The sequence below is a fragment of the Peromyscus maniculatus genome, chromosome 13 (assembly GCF_049852395.1).
Source record: "Peromyscus maniculatus bairdii isolate BWxNUB_F1_BW_parent chromosome 13, HU_Pman_BW_mat_3.1, whole genome shotgun sequence".
In the NCBI taxonomy this organism is placed as follows: domain Eukaryota; kingdom Metazoa; phylum Chordata; class Mammalia; order Rodentia; family Cricetidae; genus Peromyscus; species Peromyscus maniculatus.
The window spans coordinates 31,250,736-31,278,624 of NC_134864.1; the positions used below are offsets into that span (position 1 = coordinate 31,250,736).

At 43.1% G+C, this 27,889-nt stretch overlaps 1 protein-coding gene across 3 annotated transcripts in view; it reads left to right on the forward strand.

Annotated features, from left to right (window-relative positions):
* The window catches only part of Enosf1 (enolase superfamily member 1), a 40,313-nt gene extending 12,718 nt beyond the window's left edge, over window positions 1–27,595 (forward strand). Inside the window, exons 3-16 of one of the 3 annotated variants that reach the window (XM_006990366.4) lie at window positions 138–253; window positions 4,299–4,385; window positions 4,690–4,716; window positions 7,429–7,501; window positions 7,623–7,661; window positions 8,084–8,166; window positions 9,929–9,963; window positions 12,208–12,295; window positions 14,238–14,372; window positions 20,888–20,929; window positions 21,642–21,771; window positions 22,086–22,185; window positions 25,476–25,557; window positions 27,126–27,595. In XM_006990366.4, coding sequence (XP_006990428.1) covers window positions 138–253; window positions 4,299–4,385; window positions 4,690–4,716; window positions 7,429–7,501; window positions 7,623–7,661; window positions 8,084–8,166; window positions 9,929–9,963; window positions 12,208–12,295; window positions 14,238–14,372; window positions 20,888–20,929; window positions 21,642–21,771; window positions 22,086–22,185; window positions 25,476–25,557; window positions 27,126–27,239 — 1,151 coding nt within the window. In that variant the 3' untranslated portion in view covers window positions 27,240–27,595. The remainder of the gene's footprint in view (window positions 1–137; window positions 254–4,298; window positions 4,386–4,689; window positions 4,717–7,428; window positions 7,502–7,622; window positions 7,662–8,083; window positions 8,167–9,928; window positions 9,964–12,207; window positions 12,296–14,237; window positions 14,373–20,887; window positions 20,930–21,641; window positions 21,772–22,085; window positions 22,186–25,475; window positions 25,558–27,125) is intronic. The other 2 variants (XM_076549921.1, XM_076549922.1) reach the window with 2 other exon arrangements.
* Window positions 27,596–27,889: the final 294 nt, after the last annotated feature.

A 27,889-nucleotide genomic window follows, 5' to 3' on the forward strand; every position in this document is an offset into this window, starting at 1 on the left:
TATTAAAGTATATGAGTTTTTCTGTATTTTAATTGTTTTCATAAAACACCCATATCCATTTGTTGGTGGTATTTTAATGTCTTAATTTCCTGACTGCATATTAAAACATGAACAAGAGTGCAATCCTGTTTCAATAGTTGTCTGTGCTGTGAATGCTCTTGCCCACCACGTGCTTCACAAGGATCTCAGGGACATCGTTGGTGACTTCAGAGGCTTCTACAGACAGCTCACAAGTGATGGGCAGCTCAGATGGGTAAGGAATGTATTTTGTTTTGTTTTAAAAAATTGTGTGTGTGTGTGTGTGTGTGTGTGTGTGTGTGTGTGTGTACCCATGTAGGCCAGAAGAGGGTTTAAGATCCCCTGAAGCTGGGGTTACACAAGTTTGTGAGTCACCTGATGTGGTATTGGGAATCCAACTCCAGTTCTCTGGAAGATCAGCAAGTCCCCGTAGCCTCTGAGCTATCTCTCCAGCTCCGGGGAGCTGTTTTATAAAAAACTTTTTATAAATAATGTTTCTACAGTCTATGATGCCTTTGGTTGTAACAAATATAAAAATAGAGAAGGGTTTTCAAGTTTTTTTTTTATAAACAGTTTCATTCAGTTAAATTAAGGCTTGAACCATTTAGATCATCAGAATTTTGAGATAGTTCCTTTCTATAAGACTTGAATCTGAATGCATTTGGATCTCAAGAAATCCAACTATTATATACTACACTGCCTACTGTCTGGATCGGACAGAATCCAGCCAGGCCTTTGATTGTGGCTTATGCCTATAATCCCAGCCCTAAGATTGTGATCACCATGGGCTTGAGGCCAACTTGGGCTACAGAGTAAGAACCTGTTTCAAAAGGACAAATAAAGAAGTCTAGAAGATAAAAGTCCAAATGGGCAGACCTTTGGGTGAGGATGTGAATAGTAATGGCATTGTAGGTAAGGTAGATAATATAAGAGGAAAACTACGAACATAGAGGAGAATTGTGCTTTTGTATATATAGGTGAGTATCTGAACCATAAAGTCAAAGCATGAAAAAATAGTTCTAAAGAAAGGACTCTAGGCCAGGTTGTGGTGGCACATTCCTTTAATCCTAGCACTTGGGAGGCAGAGCCAGGCAGATCTCTATGAGTTTAAGGCCAGCCTGGTCTACAGAGTGAGTTCCAGGACAGGCACCAAAACTACACAGAGAAACCCTGTCTCGAAAAACAAACAAACAAACAAAAAAAAGAAGAAGAAGAAGAAGAAGAAGAAGAAAAGAAAAGAAAAGAAAAGAAAAGAAAAGAAAAGAAAAGAAAAGAAAAGAAAAGAAAAGAAAAGAAAAAGAAAGAAAGGACTCTAACACAGCAGGGTAGCTCCAGTAATCTAGACTTTTTCCTGTCTCCTGATACCAAGTTTCTCTTTTCTAAGTCTGTTCAGTTTTCTTTCAATGCAGAGACAGGCACAAGAAACTCTCTCTGTTTCCTTGACTTATATTTTTAACTTTATGAAAAGTAAGTTAAACATGCCTTGAAAAGTCACACCTTGAAGGAGCTCCCATTAGCCAAATCTTGAATAATTTCAACATGAGAATAGATAGGATGATAATGGCTTATAACCATTATAATGTAAGAACCCATGAGTCCATTCAGGCAATAAATAAAGGAAAGTTCATCATCAATAGAATGCAACCTAATGAGTATGAGGCCAATAGTGACATCATAGTTGTAGTTAATTGAGCTGAGTTGTAGTTAATCTGGGGCAGCAATATACTTCCTTGGAAAAGGAAAACAGTAACTCCATAGTAAAGAAAATAAATGAATACTAACTTACTAAAGCAGTATAATTTAATAACCCCAATAATAAGGCAAGATGTCATCATCAGTTATATAATGTTAAGTTAATCAGCCCATATTGAGGGATACTAGACAAGTCAAGGCCCACACTCTAAAAATGGCACTCTCATTCAAAGAAGTATAAATGAATTTTACATAAAAAGAGGCTGAAGACACATGCCAGCTAAATGCAACATGTGGTCCTGAGTCAGATATGAGTCAGGACAAAATGAAGCACATTATTGGGAAATTGGTAAGATTTGATTGTAGCTAGAGTTTTCCGGCCTTGCCCACAGTCAGGAAAAATCTCTGTCACCCGCCAGTCCCACAGCCGCTCAGACCCAACCAAGTAAACACAGAGACTTATATTGCTTACAAACTGTATGGCCGTGGCAGGCTTCTTGCTAACTGTTCTTTTATCTTAAATTAATCCATTTCCATAAATCTATACCTTGCCACGTGGCTGGTGGCTTACCGGCATCATCACATGCTGCTGGTCATGGCGGTGGCTTGCAGTGTCTCTCTGCCTCAGCCTTCCGCTTCCCAGAATTCTCCTCTCTCCTTGTCCCACCTACTTCCTGCCTGGCCACTGGCCAACCAGTGTTTTATTTATTGATCAATGAGAGCAATTTGACATACAGACCGTCCCACAGCACTTCCCCTTTCCTTTTTTTTTTAAAGGAAGGTTTTAAGTTTTACACATCTCCAAAGTCAGCTTGGTATATTTGGGAATTTGGGCGTAGCTTCTCTTACTACTTCCTGCTGGAAGGGGGCGCTGTATCTTATGGGGACACAAAGAAAATTTTAGGATCATGGAGTAGTCCGTGAGACCGTATCATCTGAGCCAGTTGCCTTGAAACGATTCTGGATGCTGGATCATCTGGGCCATGGTGTCATCGGAGACCTTTCAGGTGGTCTTGGCTGGTCAAACCTGATGTATCTTAATCTGGAACAAATCCATAGCCTCTGGCTTTCTGTGGAAACAAAAGCAGAGCCTCCTTTCCAAAGCAACATATCCTTACATCCAAATTTTGAAGTTAAGGTACTTTTAAAACACACATTTTGGCATAACTCAACAGCTTTTGCAATCAAATGTTTCTCTTCAGTTACGAATATCAAAGAGAACATAATCCAGATTCTCTGTGTGGTAGCCATCTTTGTGTGGCTTATTTTTTATATTACCTTAAGCCTATTGCTTTAAACTGCAGCCTTTTAAGCCTGAAACGGCGCTGTGGCTGCTGGCTCCGCCCACTTCAGCTTTCCAACTTGGCGGTGGTACGTTTTCCGCCAGCTCTGGGAGCCATCAACTCTCAGAAATAGTGGGTCTATGCTTCTTATCAAAGCAGCGTGTAGCCCAGAAACCTCTTTTTGTTTTGTACTAGCAAAGGCTAAATCCACCATGCAGCTTAATGTGCCACTTGCAGAGGCCTCATTCCCGCCATACTGCAGATCGAGAGCACACGCCAGGAACCCGCCAGGAACTCAAACCGGCAGCTGCTGCTCATTTGAGAGAGACAATTAGGAAGCTGTTTTTAGCTCCGTTTTAGAATCTTTTCTCAGGTTTTAGGTGGAAACTCTTGCCCCACGTTGGGCGCCATTTGTAGCTAGAGTTTTCCGGCCTTGCCCACAGTCAGGAAAAATCTCTGTCACCCGCCAGTCCCACAGCCGCTCAGACCCAACCAAGTAAACACAGAGACTTATATTGCTTACAAACTGTATGGCCGTGGCAGGCTTCTTGCTAACTGTTCTTTTATCTTAAATTAATCCATTTCCATAAATCTATACCTTGCCACGTGGCTGGTGGCTTACCGGCATCATCACATGCTGCTGGTCATGGCGGTGGCTTGCAGTGTCTCTCTGCCTCAGCCTTCCGCTTCCCAGAATTCTCCTCTCTCCTTGTCCCACCTACTTCCTGCCTGGCCACTGGCCAACCAGTGTTTTATTTATTGATCAATGAGAGCAATTTGACATACAGACCGTCCCACAGCATTTGATTATGGGCCGTCTTTTAGATAACATTCCATCAACATATTTCTTGAATATGATCATTGTATTATGAGGACACATGTAGGAGAATGTCCTAGTTTTTAGGAACTGCAAACAGAGGTATTTATGATTACAAAAAAAAAGGATGATATTTGCAACTTTACTTTTAGATGGTTGGGAAAATTAAATGTTTTCAGAGGCAGAGAAGAGAGGGATTTCAGGTTTTTTATTTCTACTTTCGCAACTTTTCTGTGAATCAGAAACTGAATTTCCACGGCTACCAATTTTTATTTGTTTGTTTTTGAGCCAGGGTCTTTCTGTGTAAAACAGGCTGGCCTTAAACTCATGATCCTCTCTCCTTAGCTTTCTGAGTTCTGTGAGTGTAGATGTTTGCTACCATACCTGGTTTGTCTTTAAATCCCCCCACCCACCCAAAAGTCCCGTGAGAAAGCTCAGATATCTTTTCTGAACTAAGACAACACTGTTGTGCTTTGTTTCCCAACCAGATTGGTCCAGAGAAAGGTGTAGTGCATCTGGCCACGGCAGCCGTTCTGAATGCTGTGTGGGACCTGTGGGCAAAGCAGGAAGGGAAGGTAATGATTTCAGAGGCACACCTGTGGCTCCCCAACTCAAGGGGATACATGACTGTAGTCCGAAATTTGTCGGGGCAGGACCAAAGAAAAGGGGGAAGGGACAACAAAGGTAAAGAAGCAGTTACGGGGAGCAAGACTCATGGGAGCACTGGGGATGGGGCGGGAAATGAACCACATGTCTGGTGGCAGTACCATTGGTGCATTCACATCTGACAAAACCGATTGTTTTACATGTCTTTTCTCTCTCTCTCTCTCTCTCTCTCTCTCTCTCTCTCTCTCTCTCTCTCTTTCTTTTTCATTCAAGCCTTTATGGAAGCTGCTTGTGGACATGGTAAGTAGAGTCTTTCATATTATAGTTATTTCTAAAGGAAATACTTTGTAGATTACATGGTATTTTTGATAATCGGTAAGAATATTCAGGACTAGTCTGTTGATCATTGATTATAAAATGAATCATGGGCATGAACCTAGGGCCTTGCATGCTAGGTAAGCACTCTACCACAAACTCATATTCCCAGCTCATTTCTGACTATTTGAAATAGCAGATAGCTGTGCTCATGCAGGCAAGCAAGGATGGGAGGCAGTGAGGTCAAGTCCTCCTTTCTTCTGAGGGGTCCTTACAAATGTCATACAGGCTTTGAGCTCCTACTGCTTGAGAAAACCACCTGAACCATTAGGAGCCTCAGAATCAGCTTAAATATCAAATGAAAATACAACTCCATCAATTTTGAAAAGCCACACACTATTACTAAGACATCTTATGGCCACTTTAAAAACATGATGAGGTCATTGCAGTTTCCACCATAAATTTCAGGTGTAACAGTGTAATGCTGAATTCCAAAGACATACAGTGGCTGTTTTCTTTCTCAGATACCTATTTGTAGCACGGATGAGTGCCTGATTCTTTGTGCTAGTTAATGAGGAGGGACCTTCAGACCCAAGTAGACCTGACTTTCAGCACAGGCTTCATTAATAAGTAGCAGAACATCCTTGAGCATGTTGCTTATCACTGAATGGTAGATGACTCAGGTGATTTCTGAGGGCCCACAAATAAAGGCCCTGTCTCGGATTTCTCTTGCTGTGAAGAGACACTATGACCACAGCAAACTCATTTAATTGAGGTGGCGGCTTATAGTTCAGAAGTTCAGTCCATTATCATCATGGTGGAGAGAGCATGGTGGCGTGCGGCAGACATGGTCCTGGAGAAGAAGTTAAGAGTCCTACATCTTGCAAACAACAGGAAGTTGACTGAGACACTGGGCAGTATCCTGAGCATAGGAAACCTCAAACCCTGCCCCCACAGTGACATACTTCCTCTAACAAGGCCCTATCCACCCAACGAAGTCACGTCTCCTAATAGTGCCACTCCCTATGAGCTTATGGGGACCAATTACATTCAAACTACCACAGGATACCATTATTATTTGATAGCAAAGTGAAGGAAAATCAATGAACATGGGCTTTGAAGATTGTTGGGCTAGGAGGCTTTGCTCCTCTTCTAGGGGCAGATGGAGCCTAGATGATCATCACACAGCTTCATTCCAACAGCCGAGGGTAGCATGGAGCCATCTGAAGGGAAGGGTATGGGAAAGCTCAGCCTTTCACAGGGGTATAACTGATAGTCATGAAAAGAATTTGAAGTCCAGCTAGGCATAGTGGTGCACGTTTTTAATCCAAGCACTCTGGAGGCAGAGACAGGTAGATCTTGAGGCCAGGATAGCCAGAGCTACATAGTGAGATACTGTGTAGAAAACTAGCAAACAAACAAAATGAAAAAGAATTTGAAGTTCAGCAGAGTGGTGCCTGAGGTCTCACCTGAAGACTTTCCATCATTTATTTATATTTTATGTAACTGGGTGTTTTGCCTACACGTATGTCTGAACCACATGTATACAGTACCTGCAGAGACCAGAAAAGGGTATTGGATTCCCTGAAACGAGTCATAGATGTTGTGGGAAGCAGTGTGGGTGCTAGGAATTGAATGTGGGTTTTCTAGAAGAGCTGCTAGTGCTCTTTTTTAAAACTTTTTTTTAATGATTTATATATTTCTATTTCATATGCATCAATGTTTTGCCTGCATGTATACCTGTATGAAGGCATCAGATCCCCTGGAATGGGAGTTACATACAGTTGTGAGCTGCCATGTCAGTGCTGGGAATCGAACCCAGGTCCTCTGGAAGAGCAGCCCAGTGCTCTTAACCATTGAGCCATCTTTCTTCTCCCCCTGCTAGTGCTCTTAACCATGGCACTGAGTCATCTCTATAGCCTGCTTCCCATCTTTTAGATTCTGTTTTCTGTCCTGGTCATCTTCTGAAAGATGCAGGGTCTCCAGGTTGAAAGAGCTTTTGAGATTTTCTGTTCTAATGACATATTACTAGTCAAATGGATATTAATTAATGGGAACAGAGTTGTGATTCACTTCCTCATGACTGTTACATGGGGATGAAGATATCAGGCCCAGGCATCCTGGGCAAAGTGGTGAGTGAGCATGAAGGAACAGGACTAATCCTGGAGGATTAGTGCACCACTCGCCTCCTGTCAGGAAGTCAGTCTTTGGGGAGATGGCCACAGTCACACTATGGTCCACACTTGTGGACCCAGGGCTGCCCCGAGTGGTCGACTCTGAACACAGCCTTCCATCCGCTCTGCTGTGCTGTTCCAGGACTACCTTCATCATCTCATAGTTCAGTGAAATCAGTAGGACAGGTAGACCAGACTCAGAGAGGAACTCAAGGCACCATCTACTCCTTCGCTTGGTGCTGAATGTTCACTGGGTACCAGGCCCTCTGGCCAAGAATCCATATTAATTGGAAAGAACAGGGCAGTGGCAGGAAGTAGAAGTTAAGACAGGAGGGTTGGGGGTCTGAGAGCTCCTTAGGGGCAGCAATGAATCTCTAAAATGTTCAATACTAAAGAATAACAGAACCAGACACACAAATCCAAAGATCCCTTCCTGGAAAGGATAAGCCCGTGGGATCAGTTTAAGTATACATAAATTATCTGCCTATGGATTGATCTGGGCCTTTCTCTTCCTGTGCACCAGGATCCACAGATGCTGTTGTCCTGCATTGATTTCAGGTACATCACTGACGTCTTGACAGAAGAGGATGCCTATGGTGAGTTATGTGTAAGCTGTGGGTCTGGAAGGGCTCTGGTGCTTACCAAAGAGTGAGCACAGCAGATGCAGACTCTATCATCTAGATGAATGAGTGATACTATTCTCCTCCTCCTCCCCAGAAATACTGAAGAAAGGTCAGCTTGGTAAAAAAGAAAGAGGTATGTTGTGAGAAAATGTCCTTCTCTGTTTGCGCTATCAATGTCTGCTTTTGAACATCCATATCTTCTGGGGTGCACATGATGCCCCCAGATACCCTGTACTAAGCATTAGACCCTTAGTCATACATGCAAATCTGGGTGAAGAGGCCACTAGTGGTGTGACTTGGCTGCAGGGCTCAGTTGAGCAATAGTTCAAGAAGGTTTAGCTTTCATGTTGCACTGTGGGATAGGGAACTTTGAGGAGCAGGGCATTCAGTAAATATCCTTATTGTTTGAGTTGGACACACCAGAGGTGGACTAATGGTAGTGAGTGTATAAAGGACACCCAAGAGAACAATTGGACTCCCTGTGGACAATAACTTAGCTCTCGACAATTCTAATTCTGAAGTTTCCTAGAAAGTGTCAAATGTTGTGTTTTCTAGAAGAACAAATGCTGAGACACGGCTACCCTGCCTACACCACATCATGCGCCTGGTTGGGGTATTCAGACAGTACACTGAAGCAGGTAAGCTTTTAAACCTGTTTTTTATAGACAGGCCAAAGCAGGAGAAGCAAGCTAGTTCATATATTTTCACACCACTATCATCATACCTGGCTGGCTCTGATAACCAGATAAGTGGGAACACACCCACACACCCCAGTCTCCTTGGACACACACACACACACACACACACACACACACACATTCATACACACACACACATTCATACACACACACACACATTCACACACACACACACATTCACACACACACACATTCACACACACACACATTCACACACACACACACACACACACACACACACACACACACACACCAGTCTCCTTGGACAACAACTGGGTATCCTGTTGTGTAACTCAATCTCCAAGGACTAATCTCTCCAATTGTGCAAGTCCAGTTTGTCACCTAAGTCTCTGACCTACAGCAGCTAGAACATAGGTTTCTACAATCTAATACCGTGAGTTTTATTATTCATGAGACTAGCTCAGAGAACCTTTGGCTTATGTTTACCAGTGTATTACAAAGGATGCAACTTAGGAAGAGCCAGGTAGAGTGGATTCACACAGCAAAGTGTGTAGGGGAGGCAGTAGAGAGCTTCCATGCCCTCTTGGTGTGCTTCCAGATACTACCACATGTTCACTAACCCTGAAATTCCCTGGACTCTGTCCCTTCCGGACTTTTACAGAGGGTCCATTAGTAAGCATATTGATTACCATCATTGGCTTTTGGTAAGCAATTCAACCATCAATCTTTCTTTCTAGTGGTTTCAGGGTAGGACTAAAAGTTCTAACCCTTTAGTCATAGCTTGGTCTAATGGTAACCAACTATGAAGGGACTGATTTTAGGGTCAATTTATTGGTATACAAAAGATACTATCACTAAGGAGATTCTGTGTTTTAGGAACGGCATGCTAGGAAATGATATGGGAAGGTAGAGTGCAGAAGGGGACCAATGCCAGATGTATGTTCCTTATGCCACACTGGCTTTCTGAGAGAATTTTACTGTTTCTCATTAGCCTTCTTACATGAGAGAAAGAAAAGCCATTCACTCTGACTTAGTAAGTCTCGTGTTGGGTTCTGGGAGATGATAGCCTAGTTTTGATTCTATGCATATATAGCCATGTAACACTGTCAAGTCACTTAGCTACACCGAGCCTCAGTTTCCTTTCTGTGAAGTAGAAAAGCAATACCCCATCTCTTATGGGACAGTTTTGAAGATTCAGATAAAGCTCTAAATATTCCTATCATGGCTAGTATGTGGTCATTTATTATTCTTTCTTACCGTATTATGTTTGTTTTTAAACCCAGGGCCTCATATGTGCTAGGCAGGCACTTGAAAACCGATCTGTACCCCCAGCCCTACTTCCTCACCATATTGTGTTCAAATAGGGCCAAGAAAAAAGAGAGAGGGAGAAGCTGGCTTATGGTTTTCACTCTTCTATGTGTTAGTTTTGTGGATGCCACAAAGAATGCTAGCTTTAGAAGGAAGGACATCCATACTGCATCTGCCTTTCAGGAACGTTTATGACAATTAAAGGAATTGTTCCCATAGAGATAAGGAAAGAAGGCCACTTCACAACTAGAGTGATGCTGTTGGCCAAACTGCTTCTGTCTCTAATTTAAATAACACATGCTCATTCCTTGGGTTTATATACAACCATAATGTCTGTGAAACCAAGATCAGAAACTACTGAGGTACCATCAGGCCAGGGAACCCTGGTGCACTATACCAATATGTGATGAGAGATGCACCCCTTTCCTTACAGCTCTGTGCAGCAGCACTGAAGGACGGCTGGACCAGGTAAGCTATCTATGTAACGGTGGACTTGACATTCCTAGTTAGCAACACTAAGAGGCCGAATATGTGAAGAGGAGCCAAAGATTAAAACTAGAAACTAGACTAGTGTGTCAGCACACAGACATTTCAACCTGGGCCAGACACAGTCTCTCTAAAGACAAGGTGTGAATCTACTTAGAATCCTAGAATATCACAGGGAGGAGTGACATTCTTCGGAAAATAACAGCTTCAAGCACCCATCCAGTATACAAATCCCTTCTATCTTTTTCTTTTTTGTAGTGCAAGGGATGGAACCCAGAGCCTCATACACATTATGCAATGACTCCATTGCCGAACTCCAACTCCAACCAGGACCCTCATTTTAACAAGACCCCTCAGTTATTCCTCATTTGTGTACCCACATTTAAGAGGGACTGGACCCTTGTTAATACCTTAGCTATAATAGCTATAATAGCTTACCTTGTTATACCTTAGAGTGATAGCATGCAGAAGGCAAGGAAAGGGCTTTAGCATCTGTAGACAGATGTTTGGCATCTGATAGAATTAAAATAAACTCTTGCCTTTTCCCACCATCCCTTTTCAAGGACTCAGTGTGTGATGCTAGGCAGATTTCTCAGCCTCTGAAACATAGGTCTTCCCTCTCTCCTGTTCCTTCTAAGAGTTGCCATATTTGATGAGAATTAGCACAAGGTGAATTTGTACCATGTGGACCAGCCTCTCCCTAACCATGACAGAGCTGAAGAGTGGACTCTAGGGGGTCAGGAGGACTCCAGAAAGATTTATGGGCCTCAGCACAAAATGTGTACGGAGGCTATGGCCAGCTGTCTCCAGTATTACATATCATATAGCTGAAACTTCCACCTGGAGTAGAAGTATCTCTGGGAGTTTGTTCTGAGTAAGAGAAAACAACACAGTGGATGCCTGAATATGTTCAGGTTTTTAAAAAATATATTTCTAATTGAAATAAAATTACATCACTTTTCCTCCCTCCCTTTCCTACCAGCTCCCCTTCCCCAAACCCCCACTCTTAAATTGACAGCCTGTTTTTCTTTGATTATCATTGTTACATACGTGTGTGTGTGTGTGTGTGTGTGTGTGTGTGTGTGTGTGTGTACACTATTAGACATAATTACAACCTGCTGAGTCCATTTTTGCTGGTAGTAGTGTATATAATTTCAAGGCTGACCACTCTGTATTGGATAAGACTAAGGGGAGAGGCTGATTCTCCTCTTAGTGGTCATCTGTTGCTTGTAGTTCCTTGTCTAGGGGTGGGACCCTGCAAGATTTTCCTCCTTCCATGTTAAAATGTCTATTGATATTGCCATTGTTCTGGTCTTGTTTAGGCAGTCATTTCAAGAAGAGGCTTTCAGAATAAACTTTCTGGTATTCTGCCTCTTAACAATCTTTGTCCCTTTTCCAAGATGTTCCCTGAGCCATTGATGCAAGAGCTTTGATGTATATTATCCTTTAGGGTTGGGGTCCCGATGATCTGTTGATCTCTGTGTTGTGTACAGTTGTGATTTTCTATGACGGCCTCCATTTGATGTAAAGAGAGTCTCCTTTGAAGGGGGTTAGTAGCTACAATTACCCAGGAAAGGTGACTCCTGTACCTGTGTGAAGCTTTTATGAGCCTAATGGGCCTCTTAGTAGACAGAGAGATTGAGTACATTGAAGAGTAGGAGACCTAGGCTCTGTCTGCTGTGGCAGCCTAAAGCCACCATGGCTTTCAAGCACAGCCTTGGTCCTCACTAAACAGATGGTTGTGAGTGAAAAGTTGGATATCAGTCCCTTGAGGTGATATTCTCTCCTCCACAAACAGTGACCACACTGGACCAACCATATTCCAGCAGAGTCATAAAGAACATATATAGATGCTTATGTCTCAAGACAAAACATTCTGTACAAATAGCTAGCACATGTATGGGCCTTGTCTTCCATTTGGACCAGGGTTTGTTTGTTCTTATCTACTTGGCATTGAAAATTTTTGAGATGCTGTATTAGACATGTAACTTCTCTTTCTGGTTCCTTAACTGTGAGTCAGCAGATAATTGAGAGTCATTGCGCTGAAAGTGAATAAAGAGATGCAGTTTGCCATGTTATTATTAAGTGACTTGTCTAAAGTTTGACTGAAGAGCAGAGGTTACTAGTAAACGTGGTCTGTGAATGATTCACAGAAAGTCACTTCTATAAAAAAATCCAGATGTTCTTGCCAAGTTAGAGACCTACCTAAACTAAGTGTATTTGTAGGTTTAAAGTAAAAGTTGGGGCTGATCTCCAGGATGACATACGAAGATGCCGTCTCATCAGGGACATGATCGGACCAGAGAAGACTTTGGTAAATGTCTTCTCATGCTAGTAAGACATGGAAGCCTGATGGATGTGTGTGTGTGTGTGTGTGTGTTGTTGGGAGTCTAACTTAGGGATGTGTCCATGTTAGATAAGCACTTTATCACTGAGCTATAATACTCACTTCTAGCCTGAAGTCTTTTGTTTCAATCAAGGATTAGGAACACGGAAGTGTTCAGGCTGGTGGTGGTCTTGTGATAGGTGAACTCTTTTATAAAAAGCTCTGGGATCTGATAAGTTTAAGTTTTCTAATTCTACAGAGCCAATGAAGTCTGATCAGAACAAGAGACCGTCCTTCTTGCTAACTATGAGTTAGCCTGAACAATTAGTCTTCCATTGGCACCATGCTAGTGTGTCAACCATTGACCTCCCTTAAGCAGCTTATCAGGAGATAGGTTCCAAGCAGTCAAAGTAGTGTTGAGTTTTTAGCTGAGATAAATATAACTTTTATAAATATATAAAAATATATCAATTCTATGTATTTTATAATTTTTATTTTATGTAAAATATTTTTTGTAAAAGAAAGTTACAATCAGATTTTTATGAATTTTAACAAATAAGGCTTGTTTTGTGAGTTAAAATTAACTTTGGAATATTTGATGTAAGATCAGAAGTCTCATTATTTATACATGAAATGGCACTGCTCTTGTTCCATGAAGTCATCCTCATCCAAATAATTTATGACAAAATTGATCTTGAGCCTGCCATACTGTGGTTCTCAGAGTATCCTGTGAGGGAGCTCTTACCACTTAGAGGATTTATAGAATCTCATGTCCTTGTCCGTCTTCTCCAAGTGTAATGAGGTTGATGGCAGAGGGGTGGGTCCTGTCTCAAGCTCTGCACTACAATCACCCGGCTTCCAGGTAAGATGATAATGAGGAGAAAGCCAGAGCCTAGAAGGCAAGGCCTGGACTTGAACTTACCACCAATTTAGATTACTAGTCTTGAGAGACTTACTTAACTTCTCCATAGGCCAATAATTTTCTTATTTGTAAAACAGAGTAATATGCACTGCTTTGTGGGGTTATAATAACAATTAAATGGAACAAAACTCATTAAGTATCTAGTGGAAGAGGAGCTTCATTAGTGGTTATTTATTAATATGTCAGACGCCTGGTGGGCAATAGTCAATAAAGGACCATTGAACAAACTGTGATGACTGTACATATGATTCAAAGGACGACCGAAGGAGAGCTGGTGAGATGGCTCAGCAGTTAAAGGTATTTGCTGTCCAGTTTGAGAACCTGAGTTCAGTCTCCAGGATCTGCATTGTAGAAGGAAAGAATTGATCCTCCACAAGTTGTCCTCTGACTTCCACGAGTGTGTATATTACACAGACACACACACACAGACACACACACACAGACACAGACACACACAGACACACACACACACACACACACACTGCATAAGTAAAATAAGGAGTTAGAAAGATGGTTTGGTGATTAAGAGCATTGTTTTTCTGCTCTTGCCAAGGACTCAGATTCTGTTCCCAGCACCCAAATGGCAGCTCATAACCAGCTGCAACTCCAGTTTCAGTGGATCTGATGCTGTCTTCTGGCTTCTGCTGGTACTAGACACATAATGTACATCATGTGCATTATGGCAAAACACTCATACACTTAAAAATAAAACACTCAGTGGATCTAACTCAAAGGTCAGTAAACACATCTTGTAACCCAGCCCAGGGCACTTGTAGACATCACAGCAGTTCTGTGAACAAGTCACATATCCTACCTCATATATGGCTCACTCAGATCTGAAGCCAGATCTCTAATCCCACTTTGGATCCTTTTGTGAGGACTCTGGGCTAGACTTTAGCAGAAAAAAATGCCAGAGGAATCTTCCTAAGCAGTAGGTTGCATTAAATGATGGCATCTCCTCTTGGGAGCCCCAGCCCTACAGAGAAGTGAGGGGTCTGTCCTTTGCAGATGATGGATGCCAACCAGCGTTGGGATGTGCCTGAGGCAGTGGAGTGGATGTCAAAACTGGCTGAGTTCAAGCCTTTGTGGATTGAGGAGCCCACATCCCCTGATGACATCCTGGGCCATGCAGCTATTTCCAAGGTAATAAAGCTGCTGCTTCTGCCATCTCAGTCATTTACTGTTTTGTTTAGTGTTCTCCAGGGATCATGACATTTCTCATGCCACAGTCTCTCGTGCAAAAAGATCATGTTTTCATCAAACATAAGACAATCCCTCTTGCAAAGTGAGGAGCTATGTTTGCTCTAATCACAGGCTATAAGGGAAGTGTTCCCCTTCTATCTTTGATAAATATGGCTTCAGGACCATTAAGTTCATCAAGGTTTATCTCGCTTAGACTGTTGCCTTCTAAGGCTGGTGCAGGCTGTATGGAATATATCTTCATCCATGCTTATAGTGGTCCTATCAAGCTGCTAGTGCGTCTTCAAAATGATTTTCCACAGTGCCCAGAATGCTAGCTGTTTAGCTAGCCAGAGTGCCAGGGAAGTGTTTAAATGCTGTCAAATAGGGAGTCAGATTGCCTCACCCCCAACAGCTTAGCCTATTTAAAGGAAAAATAGAGTCAAAGAGAAATGTGTCCAATAAAGGTTTATCATTAACATTAGTAGTGATTTAATAGTATTCTAATAATGTTTAACTCCTGTCCCAGTGTTCCAGGAGCAGGTGGGTCTCTAATCTGTCTTAATATTTGGTAGACTAGGTAGGTTGAATACATTTTCTGCTTATGATCTTTCCACTTACAATGCAATCATGAGGATTCTATCAAGCTAAGGAGCACCTGTATTGTATTTGCCCAAAGTGAAATAAAAAGTGTAGATTTCCTCCAAAGGACTCAAAAGATCAGGCCTCCAAACAAGAGATTGCCTGACTGTTTTCTAAAAGCCCTCAATACAAATTTGCAGTAATTGGGGGGCCATCTGCATTGCCTTGAGGATTCAAATAGATCCCGATATGTCAGAACATCTTAGAAACTATGTCATCGTGGGTGGCTACAGTGGCTCAGGTCCTTAGCGGTCATCTTTAGAACCAGAATACCAGTTGGGTCATTTGTAAACTGAACTTCCATCCTCAGACCCAAGCACGCTCTGTAAGAAACTGTACTCATCAAAGGCTGTAGGATGAGTGGAAAACTGGGGCAGGACTGGTTGTAAAATTTGAATATTCAATGACATCAGACCTCAATGACCCATCATGGCCCTCTCAAAGCTCTGGCACTAAGACCTGGCGCTGTAAGCCTGTCCCTCTCCTGGGCACAGGTTTGGCTAGCATCCCACATGCCTGTACATTGTACTATTGAATTAGTATATTAATTTGACTCCTAGCCAACTCCTGCCCTTTAAGGAACATTTTCTCTCTGGGATGAGTTTGTGTCTTAGTTACTTTTCTATTTGAAGGCAACTTATAGAAGGAAGGGTTTATATGGGATTATGGTTCCAGAGGGATAAAGAGTCTATCATGGCAGGGAAGAGTGGCAACAAGCAGTTGACATGGCCGCTAGAGCAGAAGCTGAGTGCTCATATCTCAAACCATGAAAGGCATGTAGCTTTGAGACCTCAAAACATGCCCCCGGGGACATACTTCCTCCAGCAAGGCCACACCTCGTAAGCCTACCCAAACAATGCTACCAACCGGTATTGGATAAGCAACTCAGAGGCTTTTCCCTTGGGAAGGCTGTTTCTCCCGCTCTCAGCGTTCCTCAGCTGCTCATAGTTCTTTGTCTAGTGTTCAGGCCCCGAAAGCTTTCCCTCTCCTATGTTTATTAGTGTCTTTTCTGCCATTTCTAGGAGGCACAATCTCACAGAAAAATTTCTGTTCCCTCCGGCTCTTAGAATCTTTCTGCCTCCTCCGTTATCCCTGAGGAGTTGTGTTGTAGGTCTGTCAGTTGGGTCTGGGTACCACGTGATCACTTGTTCTCTGCGTTTTGGTTAGCTGTGGTTTTTCTGCCATCGATCTCTGTCTGTTGCAAAGAGAAGTTTCTTTGATGAGAGGCGAGAACTGAAACTCTCTGTGAGAATAAGGATAAGTCACAATGTAGTAAAGAATTGTGCTGGTTTAGGAAAGTGGCGGTTGCAGGTTCTCCTCCAAGGTCCTTGACTTCACTAGTACCAGGCACGGTTTCCTTTTTTGTTGGGTGGGCCTTTGGTTCAATTAGAGAGATGTCCGTGACCACCAAGGTCTACATGCCACTGTTGTACACTTAGGGATGTAGTGCCATGCTGGCTGTTGTGGTCCATAGTCATCCCGGCTGGGTAGGACTGTTGGGTGCCTTCCTTCCTGGGAAGCTTGCATGGTGCTCCCTGGTACTGGAAAAGCTAGTTCTCAGGGAGGAGATTCCATGTCAGACCCAGCTCAGGTCCTCCAGGTCCTGTGTCTGAAGGGCTTGGCGTCTTCTGCAAGAGTCTTACCTTCAACTTTTGGAGGCAACCAAAGGCAATAGGAATAGTCTATAATGTTTTGGGAGTCTTTTTGACAACCTGACCAGTAAGGGTTTATCATGTTTGGTGTTTGGCTTGTGTTTTTTGTTTGTTTGTTTGTTTGTTTTTGGATAGTCTACAGCTCTAGGGTGGAGCATTGTGAACCCAGATGGGGAATTTTCATTTGAACAATGTATGTCTGTCTATAGAGACTTATATGTATTATATTTCATTTTAGGTAGATAGATACTAATGATTCCTTAAAACTTTTCCAGATACCCTTATTGTTTACCCTCCTTCTGTTCTTCTCCCTCCCCTTTCCTAATTAAAGCCCCCCTTTCCCCCTTCAAATAGTGTGTACATCACTACTCCCTTCTCTGTCGCTCCTCTCCCCACCCCCACAGTTCCCTTTTACATTCCTAGTTTCTGTAGTCACTCCAGGTTATATGCTCACATCTGAAAATTTGGAGCTAGGAACCCCAGATGAGAGAGTGTGTGACATTTGTCTTTCTGGGTCTGAGTTACCTTACTCAATATGTTCCTTTCTTATTCCGTCTATTTACCAGTGAATTCAGGACTTTATTTTTCTTTACAGCTGTATTCTGTGGCATATATGTACCACATTTTTATTATCCATTCATCAGCTGAAGGATGTTTAGGTTGCTCCCATCTCCTAGCTACCATGAATAGAGCAGCAATGAAGGTGGATGGGCAAGTGTCTGTAGAGAAGGGTATTGGTCTTTGGGGAACGTGCTGAGGAGTGCCATAGCTGGGTCACATGGTAGATTCATTTTTAGCTTTCTGACGGTTCTCCACACTGATTTCTAGAGCGTCTGGACCAGTTTGCAATTCTACCATCACTGAGCGAGGAGTCCCTGTTCCCCCACAGCCTCGCCAGCTCCTGTCAGTTGTTTGGTTGAGTTTTGCCATTCTGACTGGGAAACTATGAAATCTCAACATTATTTTTATTTACATCTCTAATTGATAGGAACAATGAACATTTTATTGAATTTTTTTTTTTTTGGCCATTTTTATTTCGAGAACTCTTCTGTTCAGATTCCAAGCCCATTTTTTTTTTGAATGAGTTATTTGGTTCTTATTAACTCTTTGTTTTTGAGTTCTTTATATATTCTGGATATTGTTCCTCTGTCAGACTGATTGTTTCTTTAGCTATGCCGAAGTTTGTTAGTTTTACGAAGTCCCACTTGTCAATTGTTGGTCTCAATTCCCAGGCAAATGGGGTCCTGTTCAGAAAGTTCTTGCTTGTACCTGTATACTGTAGGGTACTGCTCATGTTTTCTTCTAGCAGTTTCAGTGTTTTAGCCTTCACATTTAGCCTTTGATCCATTTGGAGAAACGTTTTGTGCAGGATGATAGATATGGGTCTGACTTCATTCTTCTGTATATGGACATCCAGTTCTCCCAGGACCGTTTGCCATCTTTCCTCCATTGGATGCTTTGACATCTTGATTGAATGTTAGGTGGTTATAGTTGTAAGGTCCTATGTTCAGCTCTTCAGTTTCTCCCATTGGTCTGTATGTCTATTTTTGCACTGGAACAATATTTTTCCTACTATTATGGCTCTGTTGTGTGCCGTGATGTATGGAATGGGAATCCCTCCAGCCTTGCTCATTTTACTCAGGACTGTTACAACTGTCTGGGGTATTTTGTGATTCCATATGAATTTTAGGATTTTTTCCCCTATTTCTGTGAAGAATAAAATGGGGATTTTGATTGGGATTGAAACTCTTACTTTAGAGGCAGGCTTTCACTTTGTAGCCAGGCTGATCTCAAATTTTTGGTCCTCCCACTTTAATCTCCATAGTGATGGGATAACAGCTGTTTACCACTATGCCTAGTTTCTTAGGGTTCTTTTTGCTGTTGTTACATTTACTGATTCGTGTGTGTGTGTGTGTGTGTGTGTGTGTGTGTGTGTGTGTGTGTGTAAGTGTGTAAGTCAGAGGACAGTTTGTGGGAGTTGATTCTCTCTATCTTAGGGATCACTGGGACTGAACTCAGGTTGTCACCTCCGCCACCTAGAGTATTCTTGGATACTTTTATGAGCTTTGATTCACGTACCAGGCTTCTTCTTTTGGGCCACCAACCAGCTCCCAGATCATGACATGCAGATTTAATATTAGTTATGAATTCTCAGCCTAGCTTAGGCTCGTTTCTGCTAGCTCTTTTCAGTTAACCTGTTTCTCTGTATCTACCTTTGGCCTTAGGGCTTTTTACTTTTCTTTCCTTCTGTATATCTTACTTTAACTGCTTCTCCTGTTTGGCTGGGGGCTGCCTGGCTTCTTACCCTGGGCATGTCCCTCTCTTTCTCCCTCATTCTCTCTTCCTCCTTCTCTCATTTTTCTTTTTTCTTGAGCCTAGATTTCTCCTCCTACTTATTCTCTCTGCCTGCCAGCCCCACCTATCCTTTCTTTACCCAGCTATTGGCCATTCTGCTCTTTATTAGACCAATGAGGTGCCTTAGGCAGGCAAGGTGAGACAAATGCAACACATCTTTACATAATTAAACAAATGCAGCATAAACAAATGTAACACATCTTTACACAGTTAAAATAATATTCCACAACAGACTCACCAAGATTTTCCTCAAACAGTGGAGGCCTTCCCCTCAGCAGGGAGTAAATGAGCTGAGACAGAGCAGCTGTGTGAATGACAGGTCCACAGAGACCAGGAGAGATGCCAAGGGAATGCTGCCTGCCAGGAAGTATCAGAGGCCAGTGCTGGGAGCCAGATGATAGACTCCATTGTTCAGAGGATACAACTGATCAGAAGGCACCACTGTGGGTTCTGAAAGGATGAGACTGACACTGTGAAAGACAAGAGAAAAAGGAGTTGACTGGAGGCCACATGTAGAGTGGACTGAGATAGGTATGTGGGCGGTAAAAGAAATGGCAGAAGGAAGCAGTCAGGGATGGGATTTTGTTATTATCTGGGAAAGATGAAGGGAAAGGGCAGCTGGGAGAACAGATTCAGGAGATTATGAGGAGGGAACAAAACGTGGCTCCTAGTTAGTTCTAGGAGCACCATCTCACAATGATGACGTGACGAAGTCAAATGGCTTTCATCTCTTTCTCCCTCCCTCTCTTTTTCTCTTGAGATAAAGAGCTGAGTACAATTCATTGCGAAATTTCAGGAAGTGGGAATTATGAGCACGAGAAGATACTTTAGAAACGATGTTGAAACTGAGACCTTCTCCAATGAGGAAACCTGTTGCGTATAGTTCTTGGTGGTCTTACCCAAGTCAACACATCCAGTTAAACACAGCACAAGAGTAGTGATGTTGGGGGTGACTGGTTTCTGAATTAAGGGCTGTTTCTGCTAAGCTGCTTCATCTAATGATTCAGATGTCTCCTCTGATTCCAACTCCCGAGAATCATCCTAAAGCTCAAAGCCTACTCTACACTTTCCATTTGTGATCTGGGAAGAGTTCATACCTGTATGCCTGTTTCTTCATCTGCAAAACAGGGCTACTGATAGCTCCTCTTTGTCATGGTGGGTTGTAACCAAGAATCATTTATACTAAGGTGTCTGGGGAAGGGAACTGTTGGGAAATGTCCTGTAGCCCAGGTGGTAGGTGGGGAAGCTGTTCAGGGCCAGGCAAGAAAAATAGAGAGAATGCAATGCCATATCCAAGTGAAGACTCCAGAACTTTACTAAATGACAGAAGGGTTCACCACTAAAAAATCTTAGTCTGTAAAGGAAGGCCACTAACAGAGCTGGATGGAAGGGTTTGGGAATTAACAGAGGCAAGAGAGTTTAAACTCATCACTTCACATGGTTATTAGGGATACAATAAGAAAATAAACGGAACCATGATTCACGGGAAGCAGAGGCTAGAGCCCCATGAGTCCACAAGAACACATTACCTAGTGACTCCATCCTCTCCTCAGGCCCTGGAGCATGTAGAGACAAGGTTTTGTGGAAGGAAATCTACAGAGCCACATCCAGGAAGGGAGCAGTGGCTCTATGTGAGCAGCCCTGTTTTTCCCCTCTGTGGATACACAACTCTCCCACGCACACACATTTCTGTGGACATCCTTCTGCCGGGCTTTAAACTTCACATGGCTCAACAGCAGTGATGTTTCCTTCAGCTCTAAAAATATTTTTAAACATTCAGAGTTGCAGTTCAAACATTGGAAAATAACACCAGGCTGCCTTATTTTGCAGGCATTGGCCTCATTAGGAATTGGCGTTGCCACAGGAGAACAGGTGAGTGATATGTTCTTGGCATCACCTCACTGACCACCAACAGAGGATACTGTCATGTTGCACTATAAGTTGGGAATTTTTTTTATCATTATAAAAATTGGTGGTTCATTAGAATTCAGTGTTTTGTGAATTTTTCCAGAATTCATGGACTCAAACAACTGTCAGGGCATACAGTGACTTTAAGGAAGTCATCCTCCAAACAGAGTAAGGATGACATCATTCTCTTCTTGTGCTTATATACTAAGCATAGTGCCTGTGTGCACCTGCTGGAGTCGGCCCAAAGGCAGAGCAGAGTGAAGAACAGATTTTCAGGCTCCCAGCGAAATGAACAATACCACCCCGCCACCGTTCCATTTTGTCATTGTGCCATCTGCTTGTAGCTGTCACAGTCTTCCATCCTGATGCTTCACTCCGTTTCTCACTTGCCAGGTGATAGAACAGTCATCTCTTTAGAAATGGAGAGCTGGTGTGATTTGTCCTTGACTCAGTTACATCTTCCGATTTGTCCCTCTCTACTGTCAGGGTCACCTCAGGCCAAGTGAGGAAAAAAAAAAAAAAGGAAAAGAGAAGAGAAATATAGTCCAGGCTTCCTGAAGTCTAGTAATGAGTAACAGCTGGTGTGGAATCATGGTACTGCCAAGCTTAGGGATCAGGAAAACGAAGGCTAATTCTTCTGTTGGTGCTATGTTGAAATGTTTGATTCTATTTCCAGTGCCAGAACCGAGTGATATTTAAGCAACTCTTACAAGCGAACGCCCTGCAGTTTCTTCAGATTGACAGCTGCAGACTGGGGAGCGTCAATGAAAACCTCTCAGTGTTGCTGATGGCCAAAAAGTTTGGAAGTAAGGGTGCTGTGGAGGCTGGGGGCCACACCTCCACTCTGCTCCCACTGAAGGCCATGCATGCATGCTCCCTTTGCTGGCCTTTGCAACTCATGGATCTGTAGTTTGCCTTTTCTCTAAATCTTATTTATCCCTTATCAGTGAGTCTTGGCTGATTTCCATCCTAGAATTTCAGGCTAAATATTAAAAAATGATCGAATTACCTTCAGACACTAAAAAAACAAAAACAAAAAACAAACACACACAAAAAAACCCCATGGCATCTCCCTCCGTCTTCCTCTCTCTGCATTACTTTTGTGTTAAATTTCTTCTAGTCCCTGTTTGCCCCCATGCCGGTGGAGTTGGACTTTGTGAACTGGTACAGCACTTGATTATATTTGACTATATATCAGTCTCCACCAGCCTTCAAAACAGGTCAGTAACATGGCATTAGCTTCTCTCACTGTGGTAATACCCCTAATATCCCTTGATCCAGAATAGCTCGTTGAAAATTCTTTCAGGGTCAGAGATACTCAGAACCCTGTGCACTGTTGCATGCACCTAGAAGAGATTTAAAATACCAATTCCAAATTGATACTGTTCACTTTTTGTTTTATTTTTTCTCCTTTTACTTTTATGTATATGGGTGCTTTGCCTGCATGTACATGCCTCTGTACATGTATGCGGTGCCCAAGGAGGTCAGAAGAGGGCGCTGGATCCCTTGGACCTATAATTACAGATGGTTGTGAGCTGCCCTGTGAGTCCTGGGAACTAAACTTGGGCCCCCTAGAAGAGCAGCCAGTGCTCTTTACAGCCAAACAATTTCTCTAGTCCCAACAGGATTTTAAATCGGAGGAGTCTCCTTCCAGTCATTTGCACATACATATGGATTTGCTTATTATTCTTCGTCTGCTGAAGCTAAACATATCACAGGAAGAACCTCACTAAAGTGAAATTGTGAGAACAAATGTGAGAGTCTACAAGGGAACGGCAAACACTCAATCCAGGACTGTAGGAAAGAAAAGGATGACAAGGCACATGGAAGCAGGGTGTGGGGTGTGGGGGGGATGTTCAATTAGAATTGAAATGGTTTTCTTTATTTAGCTGGCTAGTGAGTGGAAAACACTTCCTTTTAAATCTGCCTAAAGTAGTTTATGCTTGAAAGAACATTCAGTTTAAAGGGAGGAAACCGGACTTCCTCACCCTAGAGCTGCTGCTCATATCTAACCTCACAGGAATCTTGACCATGAAGGTCTAGGTCATTATTCTTTTCTTAGTACTATCCAAACTGATTCTAGGTTGAAAGCATCCTCCCTACATTGCTCTGTATTTACTTTTTCAGTTCTTGTCTTCATGAGAGTCCTGCAGGTCCCAGGGGATCAAAGAGTCACCTAAGCACCCTAGTGCAGTGTCCCTGGTGTGAGAGACCCTGCCAGGCAGAGCTGGTGCTTCATACAGGCTTTGCAGCTCAGAAATGCCTGTATAAAACTTCCCCCAGATAACCAACAGCAGCGGGGGACATCTTAAGCCCTCACATCTGTGATTGCCTATGCGTTTTTTGAGACCCATCTGTCTCTCTCATGTAGCTGGCTCTTTATCTGCACCCTGTTCCTTACGTGGGACACAGGAGCCATGAGCTTCTCTTGCCAGTCCATTTGTGCATTCCTGGTTGTTGTGTGACATTATTCCTGGGGAGATGGGAACAAACTTCTATCACCCTATATCCGGGACTGGTGACAGACTCAAGCAAGTACAGACACCACCCAAGTCCAGCTTGGTGAACTACTGAGTTTTATTGACGTTACTTATAGGAATATGTGGGTCAGGGGTGACTTACAGGAGCAGAAAATGACTCAAAGACAGCTGCCTGACCAAAGCCCATTCCAGCACGGGTGACAGCTCACGAAGCTGGAACTTGGAACACACTGCACGGCCTGCAGGCGGCACCACAGATTGACGAGTCCCTTAGAGGTGACTCAGTTCTGAGACTCTCCCAGGCAGCTTATCTGGGTCTTTGCTTCTTCTAGGTAGTTTGGCTGGGGCTTATCTCTGTTTCTTCTGGGTGGCTGGGCTTGTCCGCAAGTGACTCTCCCCAGCCTTTACTGTTTACGCTGGGAAAGAGAGGCCTAGTAAATGTGGTCAGTTTCCGGGAACTCCTGAAGCTACTATGAGTCGTTTGCTTCATCTCCTAGCGAGCCCATCTCATTCCTGTGGTGATCTATTGTGTCCCCCAATATATTGTGCATCCTAATAAACTTATCTGGGGTCAGAGGACAGAACAACACCCACTAGGTACAGAGGCCAGAAAATGGTGGCACACACACCTTTAATCTTAGCTTTCCAAAGGCAGAGGTCCATCTGGATCTCTGTGAGTTCACAGCCACACTGGAATCAGGCAGGCATGGTGACACACGCCTTTAATCCCAGGAAGTGATGGCAGGAAGCAGAAAGGCATATAAGGCGTGAGAACCAGGAACTAGAGTCTGTTAAGCTTTTAGACTTTTGAGCAGCAGTTCAGCTGAGATCCATTTGGATAAGGACACAGAAGCTTCCAGTTTGAGGAAACAGGATGGGCTGAGAAGTTGGTGAGGCGGGTTAGCTGTGGCCTGTTGTGCTTCTCTGATCTTTCACCCCAATACCTGGCTCCGGGTTTGTTGTTTATTAATAAGACCTTTAAGATTCCTGGTACAGCTTCCTTCCCTGCAGTGTTTTCCTCCCTGTTGGTTCACTTCCCTAAAACATTCTGACTTAATAAGTTTCACTCCAAAATGGGAGGCTTTAATCTCCTAAGATCTGCCACACAACACTGGGACACCCTGGTATGCATCCTCTTATGTGTCATCACGTTATCAGGTGACTAAGGAAATACCCACCCTTTTGTGTATGGCACCTGCCCACAGGACCGGACACTGGCATACAGAATTTGAACAGATTGACCCAATCCCAAAACCTGTGCTTTTCACCGAATCATCGGTATAAATGGAAGGAACCTCATTTGGCAGTTTAATCGAGTTAACTAACGTTTGGCCTTAGGCACCACAATAATCGGAGGCGTCCGGAATCTGAATTGCTGTCGGGGTACCACAAAACCTTCAGGGTCACTTCACAGTGTCTCTCAGCTTCTACATATGTCTGGGAGATGGAAGTACCTCACAGAATGACTCACAAGAAATGCATATTAACAGCTAAGCCTTGCGGACTGAACCTAGGATCTTATCCAGGCTAAGAGCTCTACTAACATGGAGCAACCACCCCAGGTCCGGCTGCACCTGTTGCAAAAAGGGTGTGTGTGTGTGTGTGTGACGTGTGTGTGTGTGTGATGTGATGTGATGTGTGTGTGTGTGTGTGTGTGTGTGTGTGTGTGTGTGATACTGAATGCAGGCACAGTTGTGGTCAGAGGATAACCTCAGATGTTAGTCTTTACCTCCCAACCTTGTCTAAAACAGGGTCTCTTTGCTGCTCTCCACTATGTATAAACCGGCTAGCTGGCCCACCTGAGCTTCCAGGGGTTCCTCTGCTGCCACCTCCCACTGCACTGTAGATGCCCTATTGTCTCCCACCTTACACAGGTTCCTGAGGTCAAATCCAGGTCTTCATTTTTGTAAAGCAAATGCTTTTACCCACTGAGCCATCTCCTCCACCTCCCGCTTAAGGACACTTCTGCTTTCACCGTTGCTAGCTCATTGAGTTACCTAACTTCAGACACTAACGCTCCAATGTCCTAGGATGTGCGAATATGTGGACCATCTGCATGAACATTTCAAGTATCCCGTGGTAATCAAGCATGCTTCCTATCTGCCTCCCAAGGTAAGTTGTGACCTAGGACATGTTGTAGATGTTTTACCATCAGCCATTGTGCCGCTGAACAGGGACCACAAAGCCTTGACTCTAAGAATTTGTTTTCAATATCTAGAAACAAATGGCTTTCTAGTGATGAGTATTAAATCCTTAAGTTTTTGGTCAGTGTGCAGCTAGTTTTATGACAACCTGACACAAGCTACAGTCATTTTGGAAGAGGGAACCTCAAGTGCAGCTTACTAGGGACAGTGCCACTCCTGGACAAGTGTAGTACTAGATGATATAAGAAGGTAGACTGGTAAGCCATGAGGAACAAGGCAGTAAGTAGCATTCCTTGTAGCAGGAATCTTAAAAGTTCTTATTGATAAAATCAAACCCGGAGCCAGGTATTGGGATGAACTGGAAGATCAGAGAACAAGCCACAGCTAACCTCACCTGGTCAACTTCTTGGCTGGCCTTGTTTCCTCCGACTGGAAGCTTCTGTGTCCTCATCCAGAATGAATCCCAGCTGAACTGTGCTGCTTCAAAGCCTGAAAGCTTAACCAGCCAAATGCTTAACCAGCCAAAATGCTTCTAGCTTCTGGTCCTCATACCTTATATATCTTTCTGCTTTCTACCACCACTCTCTGGGATTAAAGGCTGGTGTCACCATGCTTGGCTTTTTCCAATGTGGCCTTGAACTCACAGAGATCCAGAGGGATTTCTATCTCTGGAATGCTAGGATTAAAGGTGTGTGCTATCACTTCCTAACTAGTGGCTTCTCTGTTCTCTGACCCCAGATAAGTTTATTAAGGTACACGATATTTTGGGGAACACAATATCACCACAATTCCTCAATGGTTTCCGCTTCAGTTCCTAATCTTAGGTCCACCCGTCTTGAGTTCCTGTCTTGATTTCCCTTGGTGATGGAGTGTGACCTAAGAGATGTAAGCTGAAATAAATCATTTTGTCCCCAAGGTGCTTTGTGGTCAGTTTTATCAGGGCAATAGACATCCTAAGACACAGAGGTCATATTTCGGCATTGCTGAGCCCTCAACACACATTCCTTCTGCCCCAAAGCCAGCACCATCTGCACCTTAGTGACCGAAAGGTTTTGACTACAGTTTTGTGGCCTGGACCATTTATCCTGATTTTGTCCAGATTATGGCTCATTTTCACCAACAGATTTAAGGTACCAAAGTTTTAGTTTCACTAACAATCCAGGTAAGTAGCCAATAGTGTGACCCTCTGTCCTCTTTAAAAAACAAAAACAAACAAAAACCCTTTGATTTGAAAGCTTTATTTTTAAGTACATGTATGTGTGTGGGTATGTGCACAAGAGTATAGGCACCCTGATAGGCCAAAGGAGGGAATCCCCTGGAACTCGAATCCAAGATTGTGAGTTGCCTGAGATAGGTGCTGGGAACCACACTGGGCTTTTTGAAGAACAGCAAGCACTCTCGACTGCTGAGCCATCTTTCCAGCCCCCCAACTTAATTTCTTAAATACAGAACCACCTCTGGATTAGATTTAGAAGCATTTCGAGCAGCAGCAGAAACCAGTGTTAACATGTCTCAACCTGTTGTTGTCTTTACTAGGATGCAGGCTACTCAACAGAAATGAAAGAGGAATCCGTAAAGAAACACCAATACCCAGATGGAGAGGTCTGGAAGAAACTCCTCGTTGCTCAAGATTCATGTAGTCAGCCTTAACACTTTTTTTTCTGAAGTGGAAATGCTTAAAATTCTGGAGTTTTATAAAAATAGAAGAAAAATCAAGTCTAGCTGCAGGTCATATTCACCTCAGGAATCAGTTGTCATCATGGTGGATGGTCAACAAGTCAATATTCTACTTTTTTTTTTTTAATTCTAAAGCAAATGTACCTAACCCAAAGCCTAGGAAGATGGTAAATCTCTATTAAGCACTAGATATTAAGCTATAATTTGAAAATAAGCAACGTTTCACAATGTTTTGTAACAACTCCTCATTCTAACACTTGTCATAAATCAGAATAAAACTGGTTCTGCATCACTCTAAGGAATCTGGGAAAGCAGAAAAAAAACAAAAAGGATTCACTCATTTGTCCTGAAATAGCATCCCTTCTGTTATCAGTCTAAGCATTTTAGGGAATCCACACCTCACTGAAATTAACGGGGACAAATGGTATTTCTTCATGCTTTCATAACTCTTAAAAAACTTATCTTAGCCAGGCAAGGGAACTCCAACTTGTAATCTCAGCATGTAGGAGGCTGAAGCTGGAGTTGTGCCATAAGTCTGAGGCTAGCCTAAGGCTAGCTCCAGACCAGCTAGGGCTAAAGTGTGAGACATGTCCCCATACCACCACAACCACCAAGAAACAAAA